Source organism: Diospyros lotus, chromosome 2 (assembly GCF_014633365.1).
Source record: "Diospyros lotus cultivar Yz01 chromosome 2, ASM1463336v1, whole genome shotgun sequence".
Taxonomy (NCBI): domain Eukaryota; kingdom Viridiplantae; phylum Streptophyta; class Magnoliopsida; order Ericales; family Ebenaceae; genus Diospyros; species Diospyros lotus.
Window position 1 is genome coordinate 15,093,154 of NC_068339.1, and position 22,090 is coordinate 15,115,243.

General features: G+C 37.3%; 1 protein-coding gene across 1 annotated transcript in view; it reads left to right on the forward strand.

Moving 5' to 3' along the window:
- Positions 1–844: 844 nt before the first annotated feature.
- LOC127795040 (bifunctional aspartokinase/homoserine dehydrogenase 1, chloroplastic-like) overlaps positions 845–22,090 on the forward strand; it is a 31,010-nt gene continuing 9,764 nt past the window's right edge. Inside the window, exons 1-14 of the mRNA XM_052326456.1 lie at positions 845–1,082; positions 3,142–3,209; positions 3,322–3,696; positions 5,968–6,056; positions 6,139–6,442; positions 6,666–6,718; positions 6,806–7,020; positions 7,115–7,202; positions 7,279–7,392; positions 17,636–17,734; positions 18,061–18,255; positions 18,766–18,848; positions 21,326–21,551; positions 21,807–21,952. Of these exons, the coding sequence (XP_052182416.1) occupies positions 883–1,082; positions 3,142–3,209; positions 3,322–3,696; positions 5,968–6,056; positions 6,139–6,442; positions 6,666–6,718; positions 6,806–7,020; positions 7,115–7,202; positions 7,279–7,392; positions 17,636–17,734; positions 18,061–18,255; positions 18,766–18,848; positions 21,326–21,551; positions 21,807–21,952 (2,255 nt within the window). The 5' untranslated portion in view covers positions 845–882. The remainder of the gene's footprint in view (positions 1,083–3,141; positions 3,210–3,321; positions 3,697–5,967; positions 6,057–6,138; positions 6,443–6,665; positions 6,719–6,805; positions 7,021–7,114; positions 7,203–7,278; positions 7,393–17,635; positions 17,735–18,060; positions 18,256–18,765; positions 18,849–21,325; positions 21,552–21,806; positions 21,953–22,090) is intronic.

The following is a 22,090-nucleotide window of genomic DNA, read 5'->3' on the forward strand; positions in this document are numbered from 1 at the left end:
CTCCTGCGAAGGCTTTGTCATTTTGAAGCATAACCTAATGACAACCAAACGCCCTTACCCGAAAAGTTGTGCCATGTGTTTGTATGTCACATATCCAAGCTTGCCATGCGTCCCAATCCTTTGAGTGGTATAAATACTTTCGGACCCTTTACTTTTCAGACCTTTCTCCCAAATTCGAATATCTTTTTTCGACTCTTCTACACACATCTATTTTGAATAGTCCATACTCTTTCAAATGCACTATCCACATTGCACTGCATAATCTTTTCTACACCATGATTGTATATGATTTAGGTATCTAATGGCCCATGCGAAAGAGATTTTAGTGTGTCTTTTATCTTACAAATCAGAAGATCAAAAGTCTTAAAGCTCTCCCAAATACCTATTTAGAATACTTTTTTGCAACTCCCATAGAAGATCCTTTCGTAGCTTCAAATACCTAAAGACCTTTTCGTAGTCACCATTTCGCATGATTTCTTTGGATAATCTGTTTTGAGCAAACCTGGCCCTTTCACTTGGCCTTGTCGAGTTTTTGTTGAACTTATTTAAAATAAACAAGTTTCGATTGTTATATTATGTTATTAATATTATTTAATTCTTGTACCAAATGTATTTTGAAGTGATATAATAATGTATTATTTTTTTTTTAATTTTCTATTATATAAAGCATATGAATGCATAGTGCATAATAAATAACAATAATGCGTAGCATAAAAATATAGGAAAAATATATTTTTTTAAATTAAAAATACTTTTATTTAATATCATCTTTATATTTTTTGTTTTATTTTTCTTCTTTTTTGATCAATTACTTTCCTTTTCAGTATATATTTTTCGCGAATTCGGTCGTACCCAATCTGGAGCCGCTTCGGCTTAGAACGAATGCTCGGCGGCTGCAACAATTACCAGGCGCAGCCCCTCTCTCTCTCTCTCTCTCGGTTGCTGGCAATGGCGTTTGCGTCTTCAATCACTGCTTCCTTGCATGGGCTCTCGTCCAATACACTATCCCGCGAAAGCTATACCGCATCGAGGATCTGCTCTTCACCTCTCTCTCTACCTCAATCCTCTGGTCCTGTCTCCAAGTAAAGTTTTCGCTCTTATTCTTTTCCTTTCATTCGTTTCCCTTTTCAAGTTGGTTTTAGAGAAAATGGATTCAAATTGGAAGAGAAGAGCAATATGTTAATCTTTTACGCGATATTTGTGTTTTTGATAAAATTACTGGGACCCCGAGTTTACTTTGGCAAGTTCAGCTGATCGGATTTTGTTACTATCTCCATCTCATTCAAAGACTAGAGAAAGAACTGGGGTTTACTGTTCGTTTGACATTGCTTTTCTACAATCTGTTAGTTGGCGGCTGAAATGAATTTTCTCACTCTGCTATAATTTGCTTGCTTATTGTTGCATAGGCCTCAAGTTTGAACTATTTTTTTTTTTTAAGCTAGGGTATGTTCTAATGCAAAACATGATCTTGATTGGTTGGAGAAGCTAACGAGGTTATTGGTGAAACCCGATAATTGCAAAGAAATGAGTTTGGTGGAATTAGAGTGATTTTGGAGATTGACAAACAACCATCAAAGTTCTGAATTTTCCTTTTAGCTTTGAAGGGTTTTAGGATAGTATAAGATGTTAGATGCATTTTCTCCACTTTAACTATTTTGCCTTGATTTTATGAGTAACATTTTCAATAATGTCTCTCTTTTAAACAATTGGTTTGAGATATCTAAACTGATTTTTAGAAATAATTTCATCTCCAAGTCTTGCTACGAAACCACGCACACTTGTATTTTTGCTAAACTTACATTCTGCATATTCGATTTTCAGCCTGCTCAACTTGAAACTTTTAGATTTTGAAGTGTCCCCTCCATAATTCAAGCTTAATATTCATGTATTCCTTTGTCTCATCCACTATGAGAATATTATTTACAACTATACTTAAAGCCTCCTCTTCTTGAATGTGTTTGTTGATAGCAAAGAGGTTGGAGCTCAATAGAGATCATTGATGTAATTCAGTTGTAATTGGAAAAGCCTCAGTGTCTCTTCCACAAATCCTAGTTCATGTTTCTACTCTCTAGTAATGTCCTCAATAACTTGTATATAAGCCATCCAAACCTTTTTTTTTTGCTCTAAAACCTTCCACATGACTTCTTTAAGGATTCTTAGGCTTTTTCAAGTCTGTGACTTGCCCCAGCAAATCCTTCTATCTCTAGACTTTTCTATTAGACGCCTTTAGATAGATATGGGACAGCAAGAAGAAGTTGTAGAAGGTTGCAGAGAGAGATAGAAGAGAGTTGGAGAAGAAAAAGAAGAAGGGGAAAAAGAATTCAGCAGGGAAGAAACCTCAATGTGTATTCCAAATCAATCACCTTGATTACATCCATGTTGCCTATTTATAGGCTAGAGAAAAATCAATTTTCTAAACAAATCATATTAAAAATAAAGCTAAATTCTAATGAAATCTTACTATAAATAAACAAGTTGAAATCTAAAATCTAATTTCAAAATTTAAATAAAACCTACATTCGAATATCAGAAATTAATTTAGTAATTATAATTTCTTGTCAATTATCCCTATCGCTTCCACCTAAAATCAGTCAGACGAATCCACTAAGGATTTTTAGCCTATTTTAAGGGGTTCTGCCTCTTTACTACAAAAGTTATTCTCCTGTCTGCTCTCCTATGAGTTTGTGCTCCACACCAAGGATAAAATATTACACTAGGACTGTAATTTTGCCTCCTCTCTCTCTTGTTTGCCTTGGTTATCTCCCTTCTACTCTCTGGGAGGTCTGCAAATTTCTTTATGCCTGTCTGTATCATACTTGCATTTTTGGCTGGTCCTTACCTCTCCAGTTATGTGCATTTGCATTTCTGAAATCTATTTGCATGTTGGATGTTTATACAATTTTTTCTTGAGGAGATGACATTTTTGTTGGCATTTTTTTTCCAATTAATTCAAAATGCTAATCTGTAAATTGCAATCCAAAGTCAGAGAATCTCTACTCTAGGTTCTTTGTCATGGATTAAACTGACAAGCACTTTTCTTTCCTTTCCTTTTCTTTCTTCCTTTTTTCTTCGTCATCATCTTTTTTCCCCCCTCTGTTGTTTTTAACTACTGAAGGTGTTGGGCTTTGTTTCTTGTTACAGACTGGATTTGACCTGTCAATGGAGCCAGAGAAAGTCATTGCCCTTTCGTATTTGTGCTTCAGTTGCAGGTTTATTACATGCCATGGGTTTCTACTTAAGTTTTGAGGAAATTTCATCATTCCATATGTTAGAAATAATTTCACAATTGAGGTTTATGTACCCCCTTATATTTTTTGGCAGATGTTGTACGTGAAACATCTTCAGAGGAAAATCAGCTTGCCAAAGGTGACATCTGGTCGGTTCATAAATTTGGAGGTACCTGTGTGGGAAGCTCCGAAAGAATTCGAAATGTTGCAGAGATAATTGTTAGTGATGACTCAGAAAGGAAGTTGATTGTTGTGTCTGCCATGTCAAAGGTGACAGATATGATGTATGATCTGATTGACAAGGCACAGTCGCGGGATGATGCTTATATAGGTGCATTGGATGCTGTTCTAGAAAAGCACAAGTTAACAGCACTCGATCTACTTGAGGGGGACGAACTTACTCATTTCTTATCACAGTTGCATGATGACATCAATAACCTTAAAGCTATGCTTCGTGCAATATATATAGGTACAAAGTATGAATATTTAGTTATTATAGTCTTTTTGTCTGACAAGTAATTAGGAAGGTCTGTTGTCTTAGGTGACAGGTTCCAACTCTAGACATCATATCCATCCACTTCAAGGGCAAGTGCGTGGATGGTAATTAAACTTCATTAAGGTCACCATCAATTCTGTGGATGTCACATGATTCAACCTTAAACTACATGACATTATCTTGGTATTACATGTTCCCCCATGCAAAAGAAAAAGAAAAGGAAAAGGAAAAGGAAAAGGAAAACCTTTTACCCCTTGAATTTGAAACGACTGGGAGGTGGTATAGCTATTTACATTTTCCTCTATTAGTTCAACCTCATTTTTTTGGTAAAACGCATTGACATAATGAGTGAATCACATTAGTGAATCAGAAATTGGGCAGCCTAACATTTGCTCTAGTGGTTGAAATGCATTGACACTTTGATTACCAGTTTGTCATGTGGGAGCAAATCATCTAATATGAAGATACTAATGGCTAGTGTCAACTACTTGGTATATAGGTACATATAATGTACCAATATAAAATAAGTAATTATTTCATACAAATTAATGGTGTTTCTATAGTTATTAAAGTTAACTACTAGCGTACAACTAAATAATTGTAGTTAAAGTATACAGCAAAAGATTATAGTAATAATACATGCATTGATTATTTGCATTGACCACAAGACAGTTCATTCTTTATGTTTCTTTAAATAATTATAGTTAAAGTACGCTGCAAAAGATTATAGTAATAATACATGCATTGATTATTTGCATTGACCAGAAGACAGTTCATTCTTTATGTTTCTTCAATTTATTTGTGTTTAAGTTACCAGTTGTTCCAAAAATGCAACCTGAACATGAACACAGTTGTGCTAACACACAATGAGCAAAACAAACACATAGGGGGACAAACTCACATAGCAACACTTGAACTCTGGACCTGCCAGAACTAAAGCTCTGATACCATGTTATCTTACCACTTATCCAGAAGTTTAAGCTGCTAGGAAATTAACCCAATAACACATATCATGCTTTCCAAAAATTGGTTTAGTGCTTAAATTCAAAGCTGATTGCTGTGAGGTGAGATGCAACTCTGTCATGAAAATTAACACATATATAGACTGAAAGTTTGGTTATTGTTGATGTGTGACAGATGAAATGATGACGTGTGTTGAAAATAGAGGTGAATTGAAAAGAATGCTGAAAGCTCTATCAAACGAACAAAAATTGCTGTGGGATGAGATGGCACCCCGTCATGAAAATAATTTATAAATATGCTAAAAGTATGGTCTGATGGGCAATGTGTGACCGGTGCAATGATGATATAACTTGGAAACAGAAGTGAATTGAAAAGATGCTGAAAGATCTATCAAAAGAACAAGAAATTTATGTGTAGGTGTGGAATTTGTTTGGCACATTTCCTAATTTACGAGCCAATGAAATCAGTTTGCCAATTCAATGCAAATTCACATTGGACTGAGAACCACAAATTAGATATTTAGAGTACTTGCTAAAAAAAAAAAAAAAGCTAGATTGGGGAATGACACCATATCTACATTGATTAGGTGACTTAAATTGACACTGGCCATACAGGTTGTGAAAGTTATTCAGTTTGCTACAATAAGAACTTTACTTGTTACTTGTAATATGAGATGTTTTAAGTTGTGACTGGCTGACTGCTATCAGTTTTCGTTCATTGTATCTTTGGGACCTGTGATCATTCCATTGATGGTTGATTGTGACACTGGTAATTTCTTTTTGTTCTGAGAATAACTTAAGGTGTGCAAGTGCTAGGCATAGAAAATGTTCAAGATTTACATCAGAAATGAAGATGGTACACATGAAACAAGAGAATAAGGGAAAATACTTTCCAGGCACTGAGTCTTTTTGAGACAAAATGGAATGTAAGCAGAAAGTTTTACAATCAATATTCATAAATTTCTATATCAAGAATGCAAATAATTTGTTCTTATGATTATCACCTTTTCTCCTCCCCCTTCCCCAAAAGGATCCGCATTGCATAACTTTTGCTAAAATTCTGCAAAATATTGTGTTGATGGTGCTGTGATATGCTCTCTATTGGTCTTATGACAAGAAATGTACCTTTTCCTTTTCTAATCAATTATATGAATGAGGTTGGTTCCACTTATTACTTTAATTATCCGAAACCTACATCATCGCCATTATTGCCTTTTTTCTTACTACCTTTAGTTCTTTACTGACAGATAATTTTACATATTACCTTAATTTGCTACTGCAGCTGGTCATGCAACAGAGTCCTTTGCAGACTTTGTTGTAGGGCATGGAGAGTTATGGTCTGCTCAGATGTTGGCATCTCTTGTCAGAAAGGTGTGCTGTGGTTTGTTGCCTTTTATAATGTGGAGTGAGAATTATATTTTTTTATTCTTATTTTATTTTTTCGGTGCTGCAGAGGGGGATGGATTGTAATTGGATGGATACAAGGGATGTCCTTGTTGTAAACCCGACTAGTTCTAATCAAGTTGATCCAGATTACTCAGAATCTGAAAAAAGACTTGAGAAGTGGTTTTTGCAAAATTCATCGAAGGCAATCATTGCCACTGGTTTTATAGCTAGCACTCCTCAAAATATTCCGACAACTTTGAAAAGAGATGGAAGTGACTTCTCTGCTGCAATAATGGGTGCTTTATTCAGGGCACGCCAAGTCACAATCTGGACAGATGTTGATGGTGTTTATAGTGCTGATCCCAGAAAAGGTTTGTGCAGATCACTTTTTTGGTGTGTTGGAATCACTTAAATGCTTTCTCTCTTGAAATGTTTGCTAAGAACTTCTCCAGTGTCCAACTTACCACATGAAAATATGCTTGACATGTTTGTTTTATCATTCTGATATAGGAAGTTAAATTTCTGGACTGCTGTTTTTTAATACAAAAACTATTTGGGGTTTGATGGAAATGCTAAAGAAAATTCTTTCTGCAGTAAGTGAAGCTGTGGTACTGAAGACATTGACTTATCAAGAAGCCTGGGAAATGGTGAACTTGTACCTCTTCGTGCACTTGTCATAATTGTTGGCACTTACTATTTCAAATTCCTAACAACAATTTTTGATGCTATTGCAGTCGTATTTTGGGGCAAATGTTTTACATCCTCGGACCATCATTCCCGTGATGCAATATGATATTCCAATTATTATAAGAAATATCTTCAACCTCTCAGCCCCTGGAACTATGATCTGCCGTACTTCTGTCAATGAGTTTGAAGACAGGACACATTTGGAACCTGTGGTCAAAGGGTTTGCAACAATAGATAATTTGGCTCTTGTAAATGTTGAGGGGTAAACGTGTATTGCAATGATAATTCTGCTCCTGTTCTTTGTAGTTGTAATATGCAGGACATTTAAACTGCACCTTCCACATTTCTCTTTGCAGAACTGGGATGGCTGGTGTTCCTGGTACAGCTAGTGCCATTTTTGGTGCAGTGAAGGATGTAGGAGCTAATGTTATCATGATATCCCAGGTATCTTCACCTCTGATGTGCATTCTATAATTTTGAATACTATATAATACAAAGTATGTGACTGGGTCTAATGCAGGCTAGCAGTGAGCATTCTGTGTGCTTTGCCGTCCCTGAGAAGGAAGTAAAAGCTGTTGCTGAGGCTTTACAGTCCACATTTCGTCAAGCTCTGGACGCAGGGCGTCTTTCTCAGGTTTCATACTTTTATTTGATAGAAATCTAAGAGTTCATTCTGTTCTTTGCGCTTGAATCTTCTAAATCATTAAAATTTATTGGTCATCATTTTCAAGACTCTTTCTGATTTTATGTTCCTTGAATTTTATATGGAGTGCTCTTAAACCAGAAAACTTCTACTAGAACTTGAAAGTTTGTGCTTTCTTTGAATTGCACAAGACTCTAGAGAGTTTAGATTGACAATATGGTTGAAGAATTTGGAGAATAATGAATTTCTCTACTTCCTTTGATCGAGAAGTACAATTATATAGAAGTAGGAACTTCCAAATACAGCTTAGGAAACCATACAGCTTTGGAAACTACTAAATACAGCTTAGGAAACTACTAAATACTGTTTAGGAAACTATACCACTTAGAAGACTGCCAAAAAAGAATCATTAATTCCATAGGATCAGAAAATCAGGGTTCTTGAATTAGGAAACAGATAAGAAAGCTGGGATTCTACACTCCCCCTCAAGCTGGGTTATGTATGTCAAGCATACCTAGCTTGGACTTCAAATTTTCGAATGTATTTTGCGGGAGAGCCTTTGTTAGGATGTCAACAATCTGAAAAATAGTTGGAGTATAGATCAGTTTGACAATCCCTCCTTCCACCTTTTCTGTTATGAAGTGTCGATCCAATTCTATATGCTTGGTTTGGTTGTGATGAACCGGATTCTTAGCAATGCTTATGGTGGTCTCGTTGTCGCAGAGTAGTCTCATAGAGGTGCTGGATTGAACCTTCAATTCCCCAAGTAATCTCATAAGCCATATACCTTCACAAATTCCATGGGACATAGCATGAAACTTTGCTTTTGTGCTGCTTCTAGTGACCGCTGTTTGGTTTTTAGTCCTCCATGTAACAAGATTTCCACAAACATAGGAACAATACCTTGTGGTTGATCACCGATTTGTTATAGACCTGGCCCAGTTTGCATTAGTGTACACTTCTACATCTCTATTTGTAGTTTTCTTGAAGTAAAGGCCCTCTCCTGAGTTCTTTTTTAGATACTGGAGGATGCGATGGACAACTTTAAGGTGAAGTTTTGGAGGATTATTCATATTTTTGCTTACCATACCTATTGCAAATTCGATATCGGGTTGGGTCTGGGAAATGTAGATGAGTTTCTCCACAAGCCGCTAGTATCTTCCTTTGTCTGTGAGTGAGTCTCTTTCGATTTCACCCAATTTGTTTGTTGAGTCCATTGGAGTATCTGTCGGTTTGCACCCAATCATTCTTGTCTCTTTTAATAAGTCCATTATATACTTCCATTGAGAAATATAAATTCCCTTTCTTGAGTGAGCTACTTCCACCCAAGGAAGTACTTGAGGAATCCCAAGTCCTTTGCTTCAAACTTGTTGGCTAGGAGCTTCTTTGCATTACTAGTTTCTTCACTAGAATCTCCTGTGATGATGATATCATCCACATACACAATGATGATCGTCCTTTTCCCCTCTGTCGAAAATATCACAAGTAAGGTATGATTAGATTGACATTGCAGAAATTCATACCTTTTTAAAACTTTGGTGAGATGACCGAACCATGCTCTAAGAGATTGTTTAAGTCCATATAGAGATTTTTTAAGCTTGCAGACTTTCCCACTGCTGCCTTGATTTTCAAATCCTGAAGGGATTTTCATATAAACATCCTCTTCCAAGTCACCATTCAAAAAAGCATTCTTGATGTCGAATTGGTGAAGAGGCCAGTCTAAGTTTGCTGCCAAAGTCAGTAGGACTTGTATTGAATTCAGTTTGGCTACAGGTGCAAACGTCTCCTCATAGTTTATGCCATAGAATTGGGTGAATCCTTTTGCAACCAGGCGGGCTTTGAACCTATTTAAGCTTCCATCTGCATTGTATTTTACTGTAAAAATCCACTTGCACCCAACCGGATGTTTTCCTTTGGGAAGATCAGTGATTACCCAAGTTCCATTATTTTCAAGTGCTGTAATTTCATATAACATTGTTGACTTCCACTTGGGTTCCTTGAGGGCTTAGTGAATATTTTTTGAAATCTACACATTGTCAAGTTGAGTAGCAAATGCATGAAAGTTTGGTGACAACTTTTCATAGGAGACAAATTTGGCAATTGGATATCGAGTACAAGACCTTATTCCTTTCCTTAGGGCAATAGGAATGTCTAGATCAGTAGGAGGCTCACATACTTTAGCTTCAAGTTTAGATTCACAAGTTTTAAGTTCAAGAGAGGTCTTATCTATGTCAATTTCATGTTCCTTGGGATTTGGATCTGATTCTTGGTCACTGTTCGAAGGTTGTCATGTACCGAGGGTTTAGCCTAGGGTACGATTGGCAATCGGAAAGATCCGATTGAATAGAATAAAGAACAGAAGGAATTAAGGGGAAATTGGACAAAAATGGGGGAGTAATTTAGAGAGAAATGAGGGTGAGATGCAGAGAAGAAACGAGAGGGAGAATGGAGAGAATTGTAGAGAGAAAAACTGAAGATTTCATTTCATTTCATTAATTCAAGTATGAAAATCCCATCCGTTTACATAGCCTTATATAGGCATATTTGCTCCTAACTAACTGCATAACAGCACCCATGCGCTTCTAACCAAATGCTAAAATATTTAAAATATCTTCTAACAACTATTATCAACCTATTACTATATTGCCCTTCTATGAATCCTTGGGTCATGACAATTCCCTCTTTCTTGAGATAGTACTTGTCCCCAAGAACTTGCAACAAGTAGCCATGACTTTTCATCCAATTCTAACCTTCTCAGTTCATCCTTCTATCCTTCTTTCCTTCTTCCTCCTTCTAGGTCTATTCTTCTTCATTTTTAGGTTCTCAATTGAAACAAAAATGACAATCATTGTAGACAAGGCTGCATCTTCCTCCAAAGAGTAACATACTATTTCCCTTGGGTTTGCAATAGCTACCAAATTAAGGTTGTTAGTTCCCGTAGTCTGGAGATCCAATATAATGCCAAAACCTGTCAATGTGTCCACATCAAATGCCTTCAATGAATTTAGCCGCTCCTTGTCGTAGGTAGCAGCTGAAATCTGCAACCCTACAGCCTTCAAATGTCGATCATTCCGAAACTCACACAACCAACCAGCTACCACATATGTTCCCCTCTTCTCATCATCTTCGTTGTGTGTTGTTTTGAATATAGAGGGTTGACTAACTAGTTCTCTAGCCATCTGTTCGTCCTTCAATGTAATAGACAAGCATTTGGATTTGCCAACTGGAGGAAGAACCAACACAGCATTGAGAGTTTTGTTCCCTTTGACAAAACCTTTGACTTCTTCAGCTACCTCCTTTAGCTTTCCCCCAGCTACAACCAGTTTCAAGAATTCCTCACCACTTTGAATCTGTTGCTGGTGGATAGAACTACTATCAAGGTCATAATTCACAGAAAACTTCCCTTGGCTGGAAGAGAAATTAGCATCTTTTGCAATCTGGCTTGACCCTTCTGAAATGGCAGCAACACCATTGTGTTGTTCAATGCTAGAGTCTTTTATGTTGATGGTAAGATATCCTCCAACTAGTGTTGTCTCCACCTTCTCGCTGCCTATTTTAACCCAAGCTAAGGAATCCTTAGCTTTCCCCGCTATCGCATTCCCCACATTAGCCGATTCTCCATATAATGGGGTCGTTACTCGCGGTAATGCAAGGGGCCTTGCTTCTTCTGTAAATCCCTTCATTGACCCTTCATTTCTTTCCTGCTAGCTCTCATTCGGCACATTCAAGTGTATTAACTCTTGCCTTGGTTGCTCCATTTTTCGGAAGTCCTCTTTGTTAAAACTTTTGTGATAATTATCGAAATATTCCACCGGGAAGTTGTAATGATACTTCTTAGTTAGTATTATCGCAAACTCTTGCAGCTTATTGCGGAACATACGACCGAATTTCTCGGACGTTTCGTGAATCCCATTGCTTGCTCTCTTGTCAATTCGGCTAGACACATTATCCAACCTTTCTCAAGCCTGATTCTTTTGAATATACTGCTCCTGATTCTTGTTGTTGCCAGCTGAAATTGCAGCCTTCTTCTGCTGCCATTGAGGCTCCAATTGCCTCATGCTTCCATTGCTTCCCATGGATTCAGGAGCAAAATTTCCCACTGAAAATGTAGCATTCTTCTGCTGCAATTGAGACTCCAATGGTCTCATATATGCACTGCTCCCCATGGTCGACTTTTCACCAATAGCATAATTTGACGGCTAAGGAATGGGAGTTCTGTACATGCTTCTGTTTTTCCTATTATAACAGTTCCTATACTCGCGTCAATTGCAACTCAATAGTTAGGGCACCCGTTCTTCTTTGCCTTTCCACTTTGACCCAAGTTAGCAAAAAATTTATAGCCAAAATCTACCTCTTGTTTTCCTTTTACTCATAGCCCACAGCTCCAACAATTAACAAGCAAGATAAGTTGGAAGAATCTGCTTCTCAAACGAAATTCGCCTATGAGTTTACTTCCCCTCTATATCTACTTCACATCAGTCACCTTATGGTATTGTTTCCTGATTTCCAATCTCCCTTTGATTTATACTGTGTTGCCTGTCCAATCCACAACTATTTAATCGCTGATCAAGAGTCCAGGATTGCCAGCAGCCGCAACTAAACAATTACCCAATCCAAGCTGATCGCTGAAATTCACTGCAACGGACCACTATGGATCAGTTATTGCTCAAGATTTGCTCCACTTTGGATCAACGAACATGGTTGATCTGTCCCTGAATTCCGCTGCCAAGATAGTTGGAATTTGCTAGAATTCACATGTATTCCTTCCAACTTAAATCTGAAACGCGAAAAATTCACTGCTCGGTCACTTCGACAGGGTTCACCACACTTCCGTTGCTCTGTCACACTTCCGCAACTCAATGGCTGAGGATCACCGGCTTAGGATTGCCTTCAAAACTCCACGCCCAGCTTCTACGAGCTTTGCTGGGATTAGATACCGAAATTGCCGCACTTCTTAGCCGAGACCTAGACCTATTCCACCATCTTCGTCTCACTCAATCCAAATCAATCAATTGAACCCCCACAGAAATTAATGGCGGTTCTTCTCAACCCAATCACTGTCCAAGGCTCGCAGCCCAATTACGATCACCTCTAATTCCAAAATCACCAGAACTCATTGCCAAAAGCCAATCTCCTGCTTCTCTTCCACATCCGAGCTAGCATTCCCTTCCTCGTGCGTCAGAATCAATTCTTAGATTCCATGGTTGTGGATCTCAGGCTCAGTTCAGCCTCCAAACAAATGGTTCCAAATCCGTCAAATCTGCTTCGGTGTTTGGAAGGGCTAGTCACAATGGATTCGACGGCTGGAAATCTTCTGGTCCGATTTGACTGTAATTTCTGACCAACCTGAAGGAATCAACTCCTTACTCATTGCAATCTTAACGACAGGCCGAGGACCACTGTAATTAGCTTATCTCTCCCTTAGGTTTGGATTCATTGACCCTGCTCGTTGAATAGTTAATAGGATTTGACGGAATTTAAGCGCTTTACCTAGATCATTTCTGGAAGTTGGCTTATTCAATTGTTAGAACTTTGATTCCGTTGAATTCACCAGGCCACTGGAATTGTCTGGCCTGAGTTGTCTTTTATGCAGCAACTTGGATCCAGTCTCTAGGGACACAACCGCCACAATTCGCCCTGATCTGCTATGTGACTCCGTCAAGTTTGAATCAATAGAATCGTCTCCAGCCTCCTCGATTTGGGCCTTAATCACCGGAATTAATTTCATTGATCTTCAACTTGAATCAAAATCACAGTCAAGGATGGACTGTTTTGATACTAATTGTCATGTACCTAGGGTTTAGCCTAGGGTACGATTGGCAATCGAAAAGATTCGATTAAATAGAATAAAGAACAGAAGGAATTAGGGGGAAATTGGACAGAAATGGGGGAATAATTTAGAAAGAAATGAGGGCGAGATGCAGAGAAGAAACGAGAGGGAGAATGGAGAGAATTGTAGAGAGAGAAACTGAAGATTTCAATTCATTAATTCAAGTATGAAAATCCCATCCGTTTACATAGTCTTATATAGGCATATTTGCTCCTAACTAACTGCATAACAGCACCCATGTGCTTCTAAGTTCTAACCAAATACTAAAATATCTGAAATATCTTCTAACAACTATTATCAACCTATTATTATATTGCCCTTTTATGGATCCTTGGGTTATGACAGATGTGTGCAATCCTCTACTTGCTTTTGAGTTTTTGGCACCTCGAGTACACAAGTAACTCCTTAGGATCAGCTGGCTGATTTTGAGAGACTGCAGTAGTTGGTTGAAGGACAAAAAAATGATATTCTTTGTGAGTATGATTCTCCCCCTAAATATCATTTTTGGTATAGAAGGGCTGGTTTTCGAAAAAGGTGACATTCATGGAGCTGTAAAATTTCTTGGTAATTGGTGGATAGCACTGGTATCCCTTTTGATTTGATGAGTAGCCAAGGAAAACACATTTAAGAGATTTGGGATCAAGCCTGCTTGGTGTGGCTGACTAATGTGAACAAATACAGTACAACCAAAGACCTTTTGGGGAATGGAGGAGAATATTTTGGTTAGTGGGTCAATTTCATGAAAGATCTGATATGGAGTTTTGAAATTTAGAATTCGGGAAGGTATTCTATTTACAAGATAGGTGGCAGTAAGTAGGAAGAGCAAAAGTTCGGTTTACTTGAACTAGCTGAACTGAACCGACTGAACTTGTCGGTTTGGTTCAGTTTTTTTCTTGCATCGGTTTAGTTTGGTTAATTTTTCTCAAAAATTCAGTTTTCGGTTCAATTCTTTTGGTCGAAATAACCTAACTAACTGAACCAACCAAACTTTAAAACAATGTCTTCTTTTTTCTATTTTTTTGGATTTCTACTGGTTAATTCGGTTTAAAATGACATCAGTCTATCGGTTAATTTGGTTTTCTTTAGTTTTTTTTTTGCGTTTTTTCGGTCTAATCAGTTTAGTTCGGTTTATATGATTTGGGTTCGGTTTTTTCAATTGTTAGTTAGTTCAATTTTTCGGGTTAATCGGTTGGTTTGGTTTGGTTTTGCTCCCCGATTTGGTTTAATTGGTTAATGGATTTCAGTTCGTTTAGTTACCGAATCGACCGTTTGCACACCCCTAGCAGTAAGGACAACTTCACCCCAAAAATGTTTAGGGACATTGGATGCCAACATAAGAGATCGAGTAACTTCCAGGAGGTGTCTGTTTTTCCACTTGGCAACTCCATTTTGTTGTGAAGTGTCAACACAAGAGGTTTGGTGGATAATACCATGGTTGGATAAATAGGCACTGAGGGTAGAATGAAAATATTCTCCTCCATTATCAGTTTTGAGGACTTGGATTTTTCCTTGAAATTGATTAATAATCATGTTGTGAAAGAATCTAATATGGTCATCAATGAATGTGACAAACCACTTAGAACTAGTGATATTATGAGTTCTAGAGGGTCCCCAAATATCACTGTGTATCATGGAAAAAAGGGTGAGAAGACTTGTAAGGAAAGCTAGAATATGAGGCATGAGTATGCTTGGAAAGTTGACAAATCTCACATTGAAAGGTTTATGCTTTCTCATTGAATAAAGAGGGAAATAATTCTCTAAGATACATAAAGTTTCGATGCCCTAATCGATAGTGCTACAACATAACTGGGTTTTCAATATTAATGCTAGAGTTCAAGGCCATACATGGTCTTTGTGGTGGTTGGGGTTTGCTAGCATCTTCGGCTAGAAGAAGGTAGAGTCCTGCACACAACCTAGCATTGCCAATCATCTTCTCTGAGCCTGATTCCTGAAATTCATACAGGTTGGAAGAGAATTTAGTGATGTAGTTTCTCTCTTTTGTAAATTTGCTCACTGAAAGCAAGTTACAATTGAGGTTAGGGACATAAAGAATCGATTCAAGGTCGATGTTTTCAGAAATCATAATAGAGATCCATCAGCTATACAAATAGTGTAGTTACCATGACAAGGGCTATAATTCCTAAACAAAGACAGATCTCCTATCATATGGTCTGTTGAAGTCAACTATCCAAGATTTTGGATTTTCCCATTAGACGCTTAGTGCATGCAAGGAGTTACTTTTTAGGGCGAGTGAACCAGTTCCCATGGGGGCAGAAGTGCTCTGGAGGGTTTGTTGTAGCATCTTTTGGAGGACTTCAAGTTGTTCTTTGTTGAATGGGTTAGTTTCTGAAGTGTTTTGAGACTCAACCATGTTTCCATGACCCTCTCTTTCTCGGGCTGACTTCCAATTTGCTGGTGTGCCATGTATCAGCATGTGTCCTTTGTGTGGTTGATTTTTCGATAGTGCTTGCATACTGATTTATTCCTTTGCATCTTGTCACGGTTAGACTGAGCTCCTTAAATTGCCAGTGTAGAGTTTTCAGTAGGAGAGAAAGAATGTTGTGTGCCTAACAATACTTTCTTCTGGCTTTCCTCCTGGCCAACTTTTGACAAGGCTTCCTAGACATTGGGAAGGGGCTTGATACTTAGAATTCTTCCTCTCACATTGTCTAGATCCTTGTTGAGCTCGAGAAGGAATTGGTAGACCTAGTCTTTTTTCAACAATTTTCTTGTATTGTTGACCATCTTCCGAGCACTTCCAAACCTTCTCTTCAAGGATATCCAATTGCTGCCATTGTTGAGTCAAGGCATTGAAGTAGTCTGTCACGGATTGCTCTCTTTTCCGCAGCACGCTTTTTATTCTGAAGATCTTCAAGGTGTTGTCAACATTGGAATAAGTCTCCTTAACTATATTCTATATTTCCTTTGTCGCTTTGTAATACATAAAATTCTCACATGTTTCATTTGTCATGGATTATCAGCCATGGCATGACCATACTATTTTCTACCCTCCAGATCTTGAAGGTAGGATTGGTTTCTCGAGGTTGTACAGCAAGTCTGGTGATGTAATCCTCCTTGCCTCTCCCACAGACGAACAACATGACAAATTGCGACCATTGAATGAAGTTCTGGCCGTTCAACTTGTGTCCAGTAATTTGAAAAATAGAGCCTCTAGGAAGACTAGAAACTGGTGTTGCTGCTCCTCCAGATCCGGATGATACTTCAGAGACCGAGTTCTTGCCTCCACTAGCCATGGTGGCTTATTCGGACAGCATTAATGGTTCTGATTAAACTGCTCCGATGTCATGAAGAATTTGGAGAATAATGAATTTCTCTACTTCCTTTGATCGAGAAGTACAATTATATAGAAGCAGGAACTTCCAAGTACAGCTTTGGAAACTACTAAAGACATATTAGGAAACTTCTAAATACAGCTTAGGAAATTACTAAATACAGCTTAGGAAACTGCCAAAAAGAATCATTAATTCCATAGGATCAGAAAATCAGAGTTCCTGAATTAGGAAACAGATAAGAAAGCCGGGAGGATTCTATAATGGAAACATGGTCTAACATTTCAAGAGCCTCACAGCCTGGTGGTTTTGGTGTTGCTCATCTCTCTGTTGCTAAAAAAAAGGAAAATTTTACCTTGGATGGTGCTCCCCCCTGTCCCTTAAAAGGGAAAAATAAAACGAAAAAAGAAAAGAAAGGAAGATTACGGTGATGGTTACAGGTATTGAGATTTCGGTTTTAATAGGGCCTTCAACTGTGGAAAAATCATTCTTGCATCATCCCATATAACTGTGTCTGTGGCCTGGTTGTGACAGGTGAAAGAAAAGTTTCGGGTACTCATTTTAATGCATCAGATATGATGTGATTAACCAACACCAGTTACCTAGTATATGAAGTCTTATTGACAAAGCTAGAGTTAATGAAGTAACAGGACTAGTGGAAAGGTTATGAATGTGGTAAAAACTAATTAATGAAGATGAGAAATACATCAGTTCCCATGCCTTTGGTGTCAACCTGTCCAAGATAGTGCTCTAAGGGCATTTTAAACCATTATATGATTGTTGAGGTTGATTCCAGTGCACCCTATCCACTGGTATAATGTGTTTGAATGGGCCTTTCAATTTTATAATATAATTCTGGTTATGGTCCTGTCAGATGCCAATATCATATGAGCAAGAATTCAGTTTCAAACTTATCCACAGAGTTGAAATCTCTCCTAGGCAAGTGCTATTAGCTTACTGCTTTAAAAATAACCCACAATCTCAAACATTTGGTTCTCCATTTACTTCTTTGGTATTTTAGTGCACATAATAATCTTTCTTTCACATTTTTTTAATAAGATATTATTTGTCTACCTCTTCAGTTCCCATTATTACTGATTTCAGTTCCTATCAGGTTGCAGTCATCCCAAACTGTAGTATTTTGGCAGCAGTGGGCCAGAAAATGGCAAGCACTCCTGGAGTCAGTGCTACACTTTTCAATGCACTTGCAAAGGTTAGTGATGATCACGTGAATTATTATCATATTTTGCCACATTCACGTGTGGAGGGCAATTTTAACCTCTTTCGGATTCAAGCATTCCATGTTATGACTGCCTGGAAAATCAAATATATGACAATTAGAGTGCGGTGAGCGAATGATGGTGTGTCAATAGGGCACTCCTCATTGTTCATTCTACCATTTAATAGACATACAATTTTCCTTGGGAACTGCTTGTATATTCTATGAGAGATGCTTGTGCAGAAATAATTTACTGTCTAGGTTTGTGGACGTTTCTCGTAAATTCCGTGAAAAGTTTACATGTAGTTAATATACTGCAGGCTAACATTAATGTCCGTGCCATAGCCCAAGGTTGTTCAGAGTATAATATCACTGTGGTTCTCAAACGAGAAGACTGTGTGAGGGCCTTAAGAGCTGTGCACTCAAGATTTTATCTCTCGAGAACAACAGTAGCAATGGGTATTGTTGGAGCTGGATTGATTGGTGGGACCTTGCTTGACCAGCTCAGAGATCAGGTATTTGATGTTGTCTTCACCACTCAACTTTTATCATATGAATTTTAGTTGGCAGAATATATGGAGCCTAGATAATACATCTTTTTACTTTTCTTCACTTTGTGATGACTGAGGTCCATGGATGACAATCTGCATGCATGGCAATGCTACTGAAAGTTGCTGCAAGTGATATTGCAGGCTCATATTCTTTGTAGCTTGAGTCTCCACGCTGGATAGATTGTGTTGTCCAGACGAAGAAAGCGTCTTTGTTGAGTCCAAATTTTACACAACTAATGCATTTAAAATATTAGATAAAGGCTTCCTATCCTTAAAATTGATACTTTTAAGGAAAGATGGCATAGTTAACCATATAGTATTTCTGGAGTGAGCATGGAATTCAATAATGGAGGTTCTTTCTTTTCTTTCTATATTGGTTTTGTTCTTAGTATGCAACTTCTTATTTTAAGTTCATAAAGCTAATCGCTAACACATCTTAAAGCTGACTATCTTATTTAAAATTTTCTGTGATAGGCAGCAGTCCTCAAGGAAAAGTTTAACATTGACTTGCGTGTAATGGGCATCACTGGCTCTAGGAGAATGCTTTTGAGTGACATGTAAGTTCAAAATTCATAAGATCTTTCTCTTAAGCAAAGTCAGTGTCTTGGAGCATGTTCTGTTAGAATGGGCAAGGCACATAGTATAGTTCCTTTTTTCTTTAGTTGGGGGAAAAGTTAAGCAAAGAAAACCATTTCACTGTATCAAAGATGGTATTTCCTTAAAGTTGTGTCCTGGTGCATGTTCTGTTATAATGGGTGATGGCCATAGTAGAATTCTGTGTTTCTTTAATTGGGGCAAGACAAAAAAATTGTATTATTTTGGAGTTCGTCTCTGATGAGATGAACAATTATTCCTGATACTAGAGTTTGATTTTTTTCCTGCCAGTTTTGGCGTATTACTATCTACACCAGCCCTTTATTAAAATAGTAATGAAAAAAATGGTGTATTACTATCTCCTGCTGTGTGCCGGATTTTCTCCAACTTATTGTTGGCTTCATTTGATTTGTGTTTGATGTAATTTGATGTTTCACTTGTTTGTATTTAGCTGAGTAATTGATTGATGATTGGAATGTACCTTGTAACCATAAAAAAGAAAAAAAAAGGAATGAAGGGAAATGACACTGAATAAATGAACTGCTGCTACTCTTCTATGATTGGGATATTTTTTTTTTTTTTTATTGTTGTGTTACAAGTGCATCTTAAGCTCTGACCACATGACTAGGGACATTACTCGATGCGTTATAGCTACTTAGAAGTGAGCAAAAGTGCTCAATATCAGTGGCAGAACTCTGGTTTCAGATGTTCCTTATACTTATGCTCTTGCAACAATCATTCTAGTTAAGGAGAAACAGGAATGCATGCTAAAATATCAGATGATGTTGAAGAGAGACTGGGATTGATTAGGGAGTGTTCCTCATCATGGATAGGTAAAGTGGTAAGTGCTAACATTGCTAAGACAGAGGATAACCAGCATTGGTTGATTGGTAGCATTCCCAATATATTTACTAGCAGTTTTGCCAGCTCCATTGGCAGGGCTTAGCCATCTGTTGTAGGAGGGAATTGAAGGAATATTTTGCAGAAACTTCTAATATGGATCTTCCTGGAACATTTACTTCAATTGAACTTCTTTCCACCTGCTAAATTGATGCATGGAATTTGTGCTTTTGTAGTTAATGTTGAGGATTATGGTTGCTTTTTTGCTTATTATGTGTATATAATGACTGATTTGAGTTTTACCCCCATTTGGTGAAAAGTCAATCTTGTTTATACGTGAAATTTTTACTATATTTTTCCTTTTCCAGGAGCAAAGCATTTATTCTTCATTTTATTTTTCTTTTTTGGTTCTGGTTTGCAGTAATATTGTTTCATATGACCTGAACTCTTGATCATTTAGTTTAGAAAAGGTTCCATATCCCATTAAAGCCTATATAGTTGGTTTATGCTTAATGTCATTGCATCAGTAGTTTACTTTCAGGTGTTAAGTTTTTTTTTTTTTTTCTTGCTGAATCTCTTTGAAGAACAAGAGATGTATAAGAATTTTCAATGCATGTGCTTGGTGTTCTTCATTTGGACCATATAAACAAGACTTACTGTAGAACCTTACATAGTCCAAGAAAATGGCTTCCCGTGGTTATCACTGCGTTCTCCTTCATGGCTAGTGCCTAGTGCTAAATAATTTGTTTTAGGTCTGTTGATTACTTTTCTTCATCATGCTGTTATTTCCTCTTCTATTTCTATATGGTGCTTTTTAATTGATGGATCACAATCTAATTAAGAATTCATTTACCACTTGTGAAGTCTAATTCATTGAGATAATAGAATGCCTCCCTCATTACCGAGATGAAATAGACAAAGTTAATGAGAAAAAGAAAGTTCTGATCTCCTACCTAGGCAGGTTGACTCGTGGAGCATGCATATTTTTTTGAAAAATTTATGAATAGTAGAATGAACACTAGTAGTAAAATGGTTCCAATAATCATAAGAAGTTAATGCTTTATTTTTCTATCTTTGGAATGGAAGAACTGATCCATAAAAGGAAAATTTTCTTTTTTAGTGATAATAATGCCAAAGATATAAGATAAAACAAAAGTTATTGAACTCCTGAAATGAGTAAGCAGAATTAGTACTGAAAAGATTGTTCTTATATAACTAAACTAAAGAGAGTAGTATGTAAAGAGAGGTGGTCACTGTGAGGTGCTTATAATAATTTATTTTTTTCAAGCTATTTCTGAGTTGAAATAATGAAGAGCAACTGATACAACAATTCTTATCAAAATTAAATGGAGAACAAGAAGCAGCAACTCACACCTTTATGAAATTTGAGAAATAAATATTTTCTTTTTCATCTTCCTAGTGCTCCTTTTCTCAAGTTTCCAACAGCTTTCTATATCAGTGGTTTATTCTCTGAGGTCAAGTCTAGCCTGCTTATTTTTTATATTTTATTTTTGTTGAATTGTTACTCCCATAGGGAGTGTAGAACAAAATAGGGACACTCTTTGATTATAATCCTTAACAATTTCATCTCCGGATACAGGGGTATTGACTTGTCTAATTGGAGAGACCTTCTAAGGGACAAAGGAGAAGCGGCTGACGTGGAGCAATTTGTTCAACATGTGCATGGAAATCATTTTATTCCAAATACTATGCTGGTTGATTGTACAGCAGACTCTGGTATTGCAAGCCATTACTATGACTGGTTGCGGAGAGGAATTCACATAATTACTCCAAATAAGAAGGCAAATTCAGGACCACTTGATCAGGTACCATTGTGGTCGCCATATTTATAGAATGCTGGTTGTGATTTGATTGATGAAATGGTTGTAAGTTTAGAATGTCATTTTCTTATATTTTGATAAATTAACACATGCACTATTTCTCTGCCCACCATTGATGTACCCTTGTTAGTAAACAATATATATATTTAAATGAAAATCTGTATTGCATCTCTCTCTCTGCTTATTATAATGATACACTCTTCTTGGGGCTTTCATGTCATGATATTTGTCCAATCCTAGTATTTGAGGTTGAGAGCACTTCAGCGACAGTCCTACACACATTACTTCTATGAAGGTACTGTTGGAGCTGGTCTTCCAATCATCAGCACTTTACAGGGTCTCCTTGAAACTGGGGACAAGATATTGCGGATTGAAGGCATTTTCAGGTTAGTGTACTGGCTTTCTTAAGTAACATAAAAAGGCTGGTTTTGAAACCTTGTGAAGGGAAGGAACTCTGCAGAATGTACAGCAATCTCTTAATAAAACTTCTATCCATTTGAGATGCCTTTATAGTTAGGCTCATC